General features: G+C 65.9%; 1 protein-coding gene across 1 annotated transcript; it reads right to left on the reverse strand.

Annotated features, from left to right (window-relative positions):
• Positions 1-375: 375 nt before the first annotated feature.
• On the reverse strand, positions 376-9,097 carry EFNA4 (ephrin A4). The gene is made up of 6 exons (XM_030542142.1): positions 8,982-9,097; positions 3,354-3,646; positions 2,304-2,372; positions 1,740-1,799; positions 1,042-1,370; positions 376-688 (listed from the first exon to the last, which is right to left on the reverse strand). The coding sequence occupies exons 1-5, from the start codon at positions 9,092-9,094 to the stop codon at positions 1,270-1,272; spliced, it is 636 nt and encodes a 211-aa protein (XP_030398002.1). The 5' UTR covers positions 9,095-9,097; the 3' UTR covers positions 376-688; positions 1,042-1,269.
• Between the last annotated feature and the right edge of the window lie 2,835 nt (positions 9,098-11,932).

An 11,932-nucleotide genomic window follows, 5' to 3' on the forward strand; every position in this document is an offset into this window, starting at 1 on the left:
TCCAGACCCACAGGCCTCTCCCAGGGACCTGCTGCCTGGCAGGCTGAGGCACAGTGCACGGGCAATGCATGTGGGGTGATGTGCCCCCTGAGATCGGGGCAGAATCACCCAGAGCCAGCCTCATGAGGCTGAACCACTAGGCAGGGCCTGGGGGCAGAGCAGGGACCCAGGGGGCACACGACTGGGCGCAGTACGGACCAGCACCAGCTCCTCTGAGAGCCACCCCTGGAGCGAGGGGAGCAGCGCCCGGCACGCAGCTCGGCTGCAGCCTCAGGGGCTGGCCGGCATCGGGCGTCTCTGCTCTTGCCCAGCCCCAGGAAGGGGCAGCGGAGCTGCTGGCGTCTTGCAAACGCTTTATTGGTTCGCTCAGTCGCTAACACAGATACAAAAATACGAACTGTACACAGCCCAGAGGGGCGTCTTCATGGAAGACAGATCAGCCTCGCCAGAGCGAGGGGCTTTACCAAGAGGGCGCCCAGCACCAGGGGCCGAGGTGTGCTGGGGCTCCCGGGGAGAGAGTCCAGCCCTGCCAGCGGAAGGGGGGCTCCCTCCCGCTGGATTCTCTGGGAGTCGTCCATAACCAAAGGCCCTTTCCCCAGGTGCACAGAGCCATGACCACAAGGTGCCAATGAGGTCAGGATGGAGGCAGGCGTCTGGCTGGCAGCAGCGGGGGCGACAGAGAAGGGTCCTGGGGAGGGAGAGAGCCCGTCAGGGGAGCACGCCAGGCTGGAGTAGGAGGGGTGGGCACGGTGCCCAGGGACTGAGAGCCCAGAAATCAGCACCAAGGGGAAGCCTGCCGGGGATTCCCCCTGCCCCCGGCAAATCACCGCTCCTGAAGATCGAGCAGATGGGGCGCAGGTCTATCCAGAGCTCCCTTCAGCCCACAGCCTACCAGTACCAGGTCCCCCCAACCTCCCAGCAAGCTCCCCAGCTCCTCCCTGCACCCCAGCTCCCAGCCTGGAGGCTTCCCGGCCAGTCCCAGCCACCCTGGCCTTGCTAACGTCCTTGGTACCTGCCCTCCACCAGGGCACCCCCTCTTACCACCCAGCCAGCCTCTCCTCCTCCAGCTGAACGCCGGCACGGGACGTCTCTGGGACTGGCACATCCTGGGCCTGGGCGCTCTGGGGACCAGCAGGTAGAGCGAGCTGGGCGAAGGCGCCTGCCCCACAACCCACACCGTGGGGTCGGCTGCTTGGAGTGTTTGGGGGGGACAAAGTCCAAAAATCCCCAACTTTGCAGCAAGGAGACCCCCCAAGAGAGTGGGGGGAGTCAGAGCCACAGGATGGGGAGGGGGATGAGGGCGAGGCTGAGGCAGGGGCCGTGGGGCCGGAGCGTGGCCAGCGCGGTGCTGTGACCTGGTGACTCGGTGTCTGCAGAGAGAAGAAGAGCAAAAGGCCCATAGAGCTGGTCATGGTGAGCTCCCCCGACCCCCCCTCCTGCCCATGCCCCCCACCCAAGGCATACAGCACCCCCCTACATACCCACCCCGACCCCTCTCCTGCCCATGCCCCCCACCCAAGGCATACAGCACCCCCCCACATACCCACCCCGACCCCCCTCCTGCCCATGCCCCCCACCCAAGGCATACAGCAACCCCCACATACCCACCCGACCCCCCTCCTGCCCATGCCCCCCACCCAAGGCATACAGCACCCCCCCACATACCCACCCCGACCCCCCTCCTGCCCATGCCCCCCACTTCCATGGGGCACGTAGCACCCCCAAACACACATACTCACCCTCCGACTCCCCTCTCCCACGGGGCTGAGATTTGGGAACTTCTGTCACAGGCTTTGTTGCTAGAAACAAATCAAACCCAGAATCCGTCACAGACTCTCTCCAGCAGGAAGCCCCCTCCCACCCCCTCTCTCCCCGCATCCCTGGCACTGCCCTTGTGCTCCCCGCCCCCCGGATCCTGGCAACTGGCCTTGGCCAGACTCCCGGCACCAATGTGCATCTGCCCCCCCTCACAGGGTGTGGGGGTGTCCATGGCATGTTCTTCCAAAATCAGCAGCCTCCCACCCCCCGCCAACGCCGGAGAGAGCCAGGGGGTCTCCTCCCCGCAGTGCCAGGGTGGAAAGGGTTAATGCCCAGGATGAAACCAGCCAGACACCTACAGTCCCCCAGACAGAGCCACCCTCCCCCCGCTGCAAGGGATTCTGGGAAGAGTCTAGACTGAGAGCAGGAGCGCCCCTCCCCTTCCCCCGGGCTCATGCCCACCCCACGTCTGGATCCCATTAGCAGGCTCCTGCGGCGTGGGGGGGGCTGTTCCACCCCCCCAGCACCCAGCCAGACGGACTCACTTGTTGCCTTGCAGCAGACAGCCACTCGCAGCCTCAGGCACCGGCCGGGGCTCTCGGGGCTGGGAACAGCTGGGGGCAGAGACAGGGACATCAGGGCACTTCCCACGCGGGCACAGCGGGGAGCCCGTGGCGCCCGGGAGGCAAGGCCAGGGCCTTCCCGCTCCAGTCCCCACCCTGCTTGGACCCCTCCTCTCAAGGGGCCGTTGAGGGGGATTTATGAGCAGCTCCCAAGCGCCTGGTGGGCGGCTCCATGGCGGGGCTCCTAGTGCAGCAGGAAGCACCTGGGACCAGCAGGGGAGAGCCCCCCCCCATCTCCCGCACAGCTGGGAAAGGCATCAGTCCAGCCCCTCCCTCGGGGTCAGCCGGGGTCACCGTCAGGCCTGCCTGTTAGGGGGATGCCCACGGCCCCAGCTACTCCCTGGCTCGCCTGCAGGCACCTGCCCATCCACCCACAGGGCAGTGCCCGCCACGCCCCCCGGGCACGGGGGATCTCTGCGCACCCCACGGCCAGTGCTGCTGGGGAGAGCAGTGAGGCTACAACCCCAGGGGAGCCCTGCTCCCGACAGCTCACTCCTCCCTCTCACCCTGAGCAGACCAACGGCCCCCAGGGCAGCCACTGTGGGGTGCTGCACCAGCGCCACTTCCCCACCCAGAACAGAGGCACAGCAGCAGGTTCTTTGGATGGCCTGGGGTGTGTGTGTGGGGGGGGAGAGAGACCCCAGGGAGCCGTTCCCCACCCCCTCAGAGCCCAGGCCCTGGCAGCCTGGGCCAGCGAGCTCTCGGGGGCAGCTGGCATTGGCTGGCTGGAGCAGGGGTACCCAGCCAGGGCCCAACTCAGGCAGCAGCCAAGATCTGGGCAAGGGGCACCCCCTCCTGGCCACCTGGCACACTGCAGTGGGCTGGGGAAATGGGGACAGAACCCCTGCCAGGGCACTGCCTCCCAGCTGCTCCCACATCCACCCAGCCCACAGCTCTGCCTGGAGCCAGCCCCACTTGGCAGGGCCTGGGGGGTCCCTGGGGGCACAAGGGGGCACCGGGGGGAACACTCACAGATGTAGTAGTAGGTCTCCCCCGGCTGGAACTCGAAGCCCAGCGAGAAGGGCGTGAAGCGCTGAATCTTCTCGGAGAAGCGGACGGGCCCGAAGGGTGCATGGGGCCGGTTGCACTCCCAGACCTTGAAGGCACCAGGTGTCTCGTAGCAGCCCCGGTAGCCCTCGGTGTCCACCATGTGCAGGCTGAAGGTCTCAGCCCGGCCCATAGGCACTGGGTGCTCGTAGTGTGGGCAGTAGATGTCCAGGTAGTCGTTGATGGAGACCTGGACAGCATAGTCTTCATGCAGGAACCTGGGCGAGAGAAGGAGACAGTGAGTGGGCACAGAGCCATGGTGCCAGAAGGGGCCAGCAAGGAGGCAGGGAGCTGGTGGGGGAGCAGCTATGGTGCCAGGAAGGGCAGAGAGCTAGGAAGACTGGGGACAGCAGCACCCCCTCCGCACCCACCAAACCCTGTGTGATGAACTAGGAATGTTCTTAATGTTTTCTCTGAATACTGTGTTGGTGCCTCAGTGTCCCCATGGCAGTTCTTAAGTTTCTGGCAGAGCAATGGCCAGTGCACCTAAATGCCTGACCCTCTGTCTCCTAGCAACTGATGGCCTGGGCCCCTCCTCTGCAAAGGTGCCAGCTGAAGGTGTTGGAGACAAAGGGATCAGGTGACCTCCTGGCCTGGGAAAGGAGCTGAGCAGAGGAGGGGCTGGCTGGGGACGAGGAGTGAGGGCAGACGTGGGGGGTCTGGTTCACTGCCCCCCAGAATGGACCCGGCTGAGGGGTCCGGTTCGCTGTATCTACAAGTTCTGTTTTAGACCCTGTTCCTGTCATCGAATAAACCTCTGTGTTACTGGCTGGCTGAGAGTCACGTCTGACTGCAAAGTGGGGGTGCAGGACCCTGTGGCTTCCCCAGGACCCCGCTGGGGCGGACTCGCTGTGGGAAGCGCACGGAGGGGCAGAGGATGCTGAATGCTCCAAGGAGAGACCCAGGAGGTGAAGCTGTGTGAGCTTCTTGCCCTGGAGACAGTCTGCTCCAAGGGAGAGGAGGCTCCCCAAAGTCCTGCCTGGCTTGGTGGGGAGCAATTCCAGAGCATCGCCCAGTGACTCCGTGACTCTCCTGGCCAGAGCAGCTGTGGGGGAAGGGGAGCCAGAGTTCAGCCACACCCACTATCTGCCCACTGTACCCAGCAGCCAGAGGAGGAGGTCTGGCCTGGGGATGACAAATGCCCGCGCTGCCTGTGGGCTCAGAGCCGGCTGCCTGGGCAGAGGGGTGAGGTTCCTGCAACCAGACACTTAGCAGCAGCTGGGGCAGAGCTGGCTGGGGCATGACACCCTGTGGTCCCAGCCAGGCCCCACGTGCTGAGAGATGCACCCCCCTCCCCTGCCCCGGCTTCTCCCAGAGCCCGTGTGTGTCCCCAGGGTCGGTTCACATTGGCTGGTTACAGGGCACCAGCTAATGCCAGGGAAGGAACCGGGAACTTGGGGTGGCTTGCGTTGAGTTTACAGATTCCCTTTATGCCCATTTCCCGTGCTGGTGACCCTGGCACTGCCTGCAGGGGGAGGGCACAGGGACAGGGTGATGAGATTCCTGCTTGCCCCTCCTGGGCACTTCAGACAGAGGGATGGACCCAGCAGGTGCCAGCCCCTAGGGAGCAAAGGCCAGACATGCAGAGCCAACGGGGTCAAGGGACTGACACAGCTGCGCTTGCAGCCTAGATTGGCCCCCAACTCACTCCACACGCCAGCTTTGGGGGCCGTGCAAGGGGAACAGCCCCAGTCCCTCTCCCCCTGTGGTCAGGCCAGGTGCTGGCAGGCCCAGGCCCAGGTCCCAACACCTGCAGTGGACGTGTCAGCTGTTGGCTCCCACACAGCGCTCAGCTCCAGCCTGTGGTTGAAACTGCTAGCGGGCAGCCAGCCTCGCTAAACAAAAAGGCATCAGCTCCGATTAGGCTCAGCCTGCTGGGACCGAATGTGCTCGGCTGGGGGGCCGGGGCCACGGCTCAGAGACCAGCCATACCAGGCCGCGAGCTGAGCGCGGACAAAGCCCCTGCCCCAGGCGCAGGCCTCATGCCCAGCTGCACTGCTCGGCTGTGACATACCAGTGGGGGGAAGGGACGCTGCTCACACACGGGGCCGCTGGGGCCAGCACGGGCCCCTGTGCTAAGTCTGGTGCGGACAGTGCACGGCCAGGCCCAGGGGAGCTCACACGCCTGTGCACAGAGCCACGCACGGCCAGGCCCAGGGGAGCTCACACGCCTGTGCACAGAGCCACGCACGGCCAGGCCCAGGGGAGCTCACACGCCTGTGCACAGAACCACGCACGGCCAGGCCCAGGGGAGCTCACACACCTGTGCATGTGCGCACATGCGTGCGCACACACACTCTCACTGCACGGCCAGACCCAGGGGAGCTCACATGCCAGTGCAAAGACCCAGGCATAGCCAGGCCCAGGGGAGCTCACACGCCGATGCACAAACCCATGCACGGCCAGGCCCCAGGGGCAGCTCCACCAGGATCCAGATTCCCAGTGGCTGCAGTGCAGGATTGAGGCTGGACTGGGCAGCGCTGGCAATGGGAGGGAGCACAGTCTAGTGGTTACAGTGAAGGAATGGAACCAGGAGGTGCAGGGGGGGCTGGGTTGTGCCTGCTCTGCCAATCCACCCTAAGCAGGAGATAGACCCACCAAGGGCAGCTGAGAGCAGCCCCAGTCCAGCTGCACCCTCTGCTCTGCCAGGCTGCAAGGGCAGCTTGGTGGCTGTGCCCAGGAGGCAGGGAGCACCAGGCTGTGCCGTGCCCTGGTAGGCAGTGGGCTGAGACATCAGTGCCCGTTTAACGAGGGCTGAGCAGGTAAGAACTCACACTGCCCTGCCCCACCCACCAGCCAAAAGCAGACACCTGGCCGATCCGCCTCCCCCAGGCAGGGCAGGGCTGGCACGTCTGTGCTCACTGGGCAACAGCTCAGGATGTAAACAGAACTGCAGGCCCACCCCCACTGCCCCCCTCCCCTCTGCCCCAGGCCTTCTCCTGGGCTAAGAACTTGGGAACCTGCCTGGCATAGCCAAGGAGGACAGCAGAGCTCAGCTACCAGGGGCATCCTGCTACTCGCGGCCCCGATGCATCACTCCCTTGGCATGGGCACACACAAGGCTGGGGGCACAGTGAAAACTACAACCTAGTTCTGACCTGGCCTCCCAGCTGCAGACCAAGGTCCAGGTGCCACCTCCACGCCCCGCGTGGGCAACTCTGATGGGGATGCCCAGCACTAGGGGTGCAGGCCCTGCTGAGCCTCTCCCCCAGCCCACAATCCAGCCTCTCTGCTGCAGGACACCAGGGAGCTCAGGCAGGTCCCCAGGTAGCGGGGTCGGCAGTGTGGGGAGAGCACAGCCCGGCAAGTCCCTGCACCGGTCTCGGCAAATGCTGATGCTGGATCAGCCGGCACCTCGGGCCTGACTCAGGCAGCTGGGCTGCAGCTTTAGTCACGCTGCCGGGAGGGGAGCAGGTGGCCAACCAGCCCCACCTACATCCTGCTCTGCCAGCTCCCACCAGCAAACCCGGCCCCAAGCCATGGCACAAAGACGCAAAAGGGGGCAGGTCACCGAGTGCCCCCCATGCAGCCATTCGCTCCTGGCTGGCCCAGATGCCAGCACCACCTTTCTCACCTGGACAGAGTCTCATCCCTGACCAGAGTCCTCCCCCGTGTCCCAGGAGCAAGAGGGGAATTTGGGCCCCCTCACAGCCTCCCCAGGGGCTTCCCTGGAGGCCCAGAGCCCCCCACAGGCCTAGCCCTGGGCATCCTCTTGCCACCCGCCCCCAATGCTAGATGCCTCTGCCACCACTTCCTCCTTGTACCCGAGCCCTGCCCAGGTTACGGCTTCCAGGCCTGCCCTCTTTCCCCCAACTTCTGCTCACGTCCTGAGGAAGCTCCTTCCTCTCAGCAGGGCCCAGGCTCCGGTGTGACAGGCCGGCACAGTCACCGCTGTGTGTCAGGGACAGGCCGAGCCCCATCCCTCCCAACCCGACTCAGACCATCAGCAACCTCAATCCCTGCCAGAGGGCCAAGCCCACAGGGCCTGCAGGTGGAGTGGGTCTCGGCACGGGCAAGGGGCCTGCACGTGCTCTGTGCCCCGAAGCCGAGGGGCTAACAGCTCCACGGGGCAGTGAAATCCGACACTTGGACGGAGTGATTTGGGGGCAGGACTCTCCGGGTTATCACTCTAGAGGCGCACCCAGCCTGGAGAGAACTTTCCCCCAGCTGCAGCTCCAAGCCCATCCCACGGCAGAAGTCAGGAGCTCAGGGTGGGGTTGGCCCCAAATCGCCCCCAATGCTCCGGCACTGGGAGCCAGCTCTCCCCTAGCAGGCCAGAGCCCTGGGAGCAGGATGGCATCCGCTTGACAGAGCTCTGCAAACGAGGCGGCTGAGGCATGGGGAGGGGAGATGGGCTCACCCCCAAGTGCAGCTGTGCAAGACCCTCTGGGTGCCCAGCCCCACAGGGAGGAGCCAGGACCCTCCTGCCTGGAGTAGCAGGGAAAGGTCAGGGAACCACATGTACTAGCCAGCCAGTCCCTCAGCCCCCCCGGGGCAGAGTCTGCTCCAGTTGAGTTTCAAACACAGTTAAGATTTGTAGAGGGAGGGAGGGCCCTGCAGCTCCCCCATTGCCACCCCCCTAGTGTCACAGGGCACGGCCTGTTCTGCCCCACGCTGGGGGAGCCTGACTCCAGCAGATGGAGGAGCCTTCGGCCACAGCCCAGATGCCTTTGCATTGGAAGGGGGGTGGCACCCCCGTGCTGCCTGCAGAGGGGACAGGAGCTGGTGCCACACTCCAGGGGCACAGAAACAGCAGAGGCAGGGACCCAAAGCTGCTTCCCGATGCTCCAGCCCCAGAACCCACCTGCCAGCTCAGGCCTAGGGCTCGGTGCCACAGGCAGACAGGAGAGTTCCCAGTTCAAGGCTACAAATGGGGGACACTGGGTCGGTGAGTGGGGGGCTGGGCCCCAGGCACATCCCCTGGGCACAGCCAGGAGCAGCGCTGGGCCCTGCCACGCCCACGCTGGGGGCAGGCTGCGAAGCACCGTGTCCAGGGGCAGCTGCGATCACTGGGGAGGGCCTATGGGGCGAGCACCTTCCACCTGGCTGAGGCAGCAGGGCCTCAGCCCCTTGCCCCTTTGCAGGGCGCCAGGCGCTGCTGGGCCGCTCCCACGCCGGGCGCGTTTCCCGGGGAGCGAGTCGCCCCGGACTCGCCCCAACTCGCCCCCTGGCCTGGCGGCGCCGCTCAGGAACGCTGGCTGGCACAGGTGAGGCTGGCAGCGCCCGCTCCCTGCCCCGCCGCCTGGCACCAGCTGGTGAGGGGCCGGGCCCAGCCCTCGCATCGCTCTCAGCGCCCCCGGGACTGGCCCGGAGCGGCAAGCCCAGGGCGCAGCCAGGCCCCCAGTCAGCGTGCGGGGCCGGCAGGCCGGGCTGGGGCCGGGCAGGGGGCGCGGGCACTGCAGACAAAGGAGCCGGCGGCCGCGCAGCGCGGAGCCGGAGCCGAGGCCGGCCGCCGGGGGACCCCCAGCCACGGAGCCCGCCGAGCATCCCCGCTCCCTGCCCGGCCCCCGGGAGCGGCGGCTCCGAGCCGAGCCGGGCCGGGCCGGGCCGTACCTGGGGTTGCTCGAGTTCCAGTAGACGCTGTGCCGGAGACCGCGCACCGGCCGGAACCGCCCCCACAGCAGCGACCCCCAGAGCAGGAGCCGCAGCAGCAGCGCCGGGCGCATCGCTCCGGCCGGGTCGGGCAGGTGCACTGACCGGCGGCCGGGCGGCGAAGGGGCCGGGCGGGGGGCAGGGCAGGCCCCGCCCCCAGCTCCAACTTCGGGCCAATCAGCAGCCGGAGCGCAGCCACCCCGAGCAAAGTTCCCCAAGTCCCAGCTTAACCCTTTGGGGGCCGAGCGCCCCCCGTTAACAGCTCGCGCGGAGCCGGGCACTGCGGGGTAGCGCCCTGCTGCCGGAGGTCGGCCCCTACCGGCGGGGGAGCGGCTTTAGGACACAGCCCCCCCGGCGAACCCCTCCAGCTCGGGCGTTCACACCGCAAGCCGGAGCGACCCGCTCCACGGGGCCCGTCAGCGCTGCATGGGGGCTGGGCCCAGCAAAGGGGTTTCCATGGAAGCGGGAAAACCCCAAATATTTGGGCCCAAGTTTTGTTTCCCAGCCGCCCCCCCCATTTCCCCGGGCGGGCGGGGGGAAACGGCCCTTTCCGCCCCCTGGCTGGAGCAGCCCTAGGGCCTGCAGGGCTGGGCTCAAACTCTGTGACCCCCTTTGAAAATATTTCAGGCTTGACAACCCCTCCCCCTTCTCCTGCCTGGGCTGCTGCTGGCGCTGGCGCTGGCGCTGCCTTCAGAGCTGGGTGCCCGGCCAGCAGCCGTCACTCTCGCAAACCCCCCCACCATAGGCTTGTGAGGCCTTTTGGGGTCAGGCCCCCCCGTCTGAGAAACGCTGCACTGGATGCATGGACCCCTGGGGTCACCTAGCCATGCCAGCCAGGGCTATCACTTGAACCAGAGCAGATCCCTGGGAACAACCTGCCTGTGCTTTGTAAAGGTGGCCAGGGATGGAAACACCCCCAGCCCCAGGTGTGCTGCCTGGCCTAGTGCTTACGGTCACTCTTAAAATCTGGCAGCTTATGTGTAGTCTGAATTTGGCTGGCTTCCGTCTCCAGCCGTCAGATCAGGCTCAGTTGCTGAGCTCTCGTGATCCCGTTTGTCCCCCCAGGGCCTTTACTCTCGTAAGGTGACCCCTGGAGCCTGGCGGGATCAGACCCCTGTTCTAACCCTTTATCAGGCTGGGGGCTCTGCTCGCCCCACTCGCCAGCTTATCAGCATCCTTAGATTGTGGGCCCCTGGCTTCCAGCAGTGCCCAGCAGTGCCCTGAGCCCAGGACCGGCGCTAGAAGTTTTAGAGCCCAAGGCGCACGGCAATTTCACCGCCCCATGCCCTGGTCCCGTGGAGCTGCTGCAGTTGTGCCTGCGAGAGCTCCACCAAAGCCGCCCGCCGCCCCCTCCGGCAAAATGCTGCCCACCAATAATCCTGGCGCCCTAGGCGATTGCCTAGGCCGCCTAAATGGAAGCGCCGGTCCTGCCTGCGCCGACCCCAGCCCCACCTGGGCCTGCATCAAGGACCTCACTAGACCTCTTTCCCCTCCCCATGCTGGAGCAAGCACGCTGGCAGCCTGACGTCCAGTGGCCCCTGGACTCGGCAAACCTTCTCCTTGTCTCTGGGAAGCGAATCATTTCTAGATCTCACCAAAGGGGGGCCCTCCCCTATGATCAGTTGGGGCATGGCTCCTGGTTGGGCTGCTGGGGGGGACAGAAGGGCGTAGCCAGCCCAGGGCTCAGGGCATAGCCAGTCCTAACCGCTGCGTTTGGCAGAGTCCCTTTGGAGGCAGCTCCGGCACTTTTCCTGACAGTTTTCCAGAGCCCCAGCCGGGCTTGGCAAGGAGCCTCAGTCTGCTAAAGCCAGCCCGGTGCCACAGTCCCCATCGTACGGCCCGGTAGCCACCCCCCTCGGCAGCACAGCCAGGGAGGCCCCAGATGGACATGTCCTCCCTGAGCTCTTCCCCCCCGCCCCCATCTCCCTACTGAGCCTCATGCTGTCCAGCTGCACTCACCTAGCAGCTCTGGGACACCCCCGCCGGGCCCAGTCTGCCCAGCTCCTGGCCATGCAGTCCCTGAAGCCCCCCTGCCCCCCCAGCATTCTGACAGGCGAGCTTGAAACATCTCCAGCAATGCAGCCTCAGCCCCGCCTGGCAGGGTCAGGATGTGGTCCCTGCCCCAGGGGCACAGTCCCTGGCACCCCAGTGCACCCCGCTCTCCTGGGGGCTGCATCCCAGACCCAAGGCCTCCTCCTGCCCCGTGCTGACAGGCATCATACCTCCCTCCGACTCCCCAGAGTCCGCTGGAGTCCTGATGCAAGGGTCAGAGCTGCTGCGAGCATCCCCCAATCTAAGCAGTGCCCGCCCCAGCCTGGTTACACTGCATTCCCAGCAGAGCCTCCCCTGGCTGGGTCTAGTCCCGTAGCCAGGGCAATGTCACAGCCCCCCTGGCAATAAAAGGTAAGTGGATCCATGCAGCCAGGCAGCACAAGAGAAACTTTGTTCCGTGTTTGGGGGGGGGGCAGCGCCGGTGCTGAATGGTTCTGGCACAGGCAGTGCAAGGGGCAGCAGCCTTTGGGCTCGTTACCTGGGCTGGCGCAGGAATAAGCTAGGACACAGAGCCTGGCACAGAGCCACAGGTCATACTACCACTGCCCCCCCTTGGCATGGCCCTGCCCATCGAGCGACACCTGGCAGCACGGACCAGCAGCACCCCCATCAGGCTGAGCTGGGGGTGAGATCTTGGGGCCACACTCCAGGGCTGCTCCTGGCTGCAGAGCATTGTGAGGGGGGGCAGGAGTGATGCCAACACACCCCAGAAGTGCCCCCAGGGGCATCCATGGCTCTTACCTATGGGAGGCACCCCCCGGGCACCGCTTGGGGAACAAGGATGGGCGAGCTTGAGGGGGGATGGAGAGTCTGCCCCCAAGGGGAAGGTACGCAGAAGCAGAGGGGGCCCCCCATGCCTG

The sequence above is a fragment of the Gopherus evgoodei genome, chromosome 24, assembly GCF_007399415.2.
Source record: "Gopherus evgoodei ecotype Sinaloan lineage chromosome 24, rGopEvg1_v1.p, whole genome shotgun sequence".
Classification (NCBI taxonomy): domain Eukaryota; kingdom Metazoa; phylum Chordata; order Testudines; family Testudinidae; genus Gopherus; species Gopherus evgoodei.

Coding starts and splice junctions, on each gene's coding strand:
- EFNA4 (XM_030542142.1), bottom strand. CDS start 9,094: ATGCGCCCGGCGCTGCTGCTGCGGCTCCTGCTCTGGGGGTCGCTGCTG. Junction 1,800..2,303: donor TGTCTGCTGCAAGGCAACAA/GTGAGTCCGTCT, acceptor ATTTGTTTCTAG/CAACAAAGCCTGTGACAGAA. Junction 1,371..1,739: donor TGGGAGAGGGGAGTCGGAGG/GTGAGTATGTGT, acceptor TTCTCTCTGCAG/ACACCGAGTCACCAGGTCAC.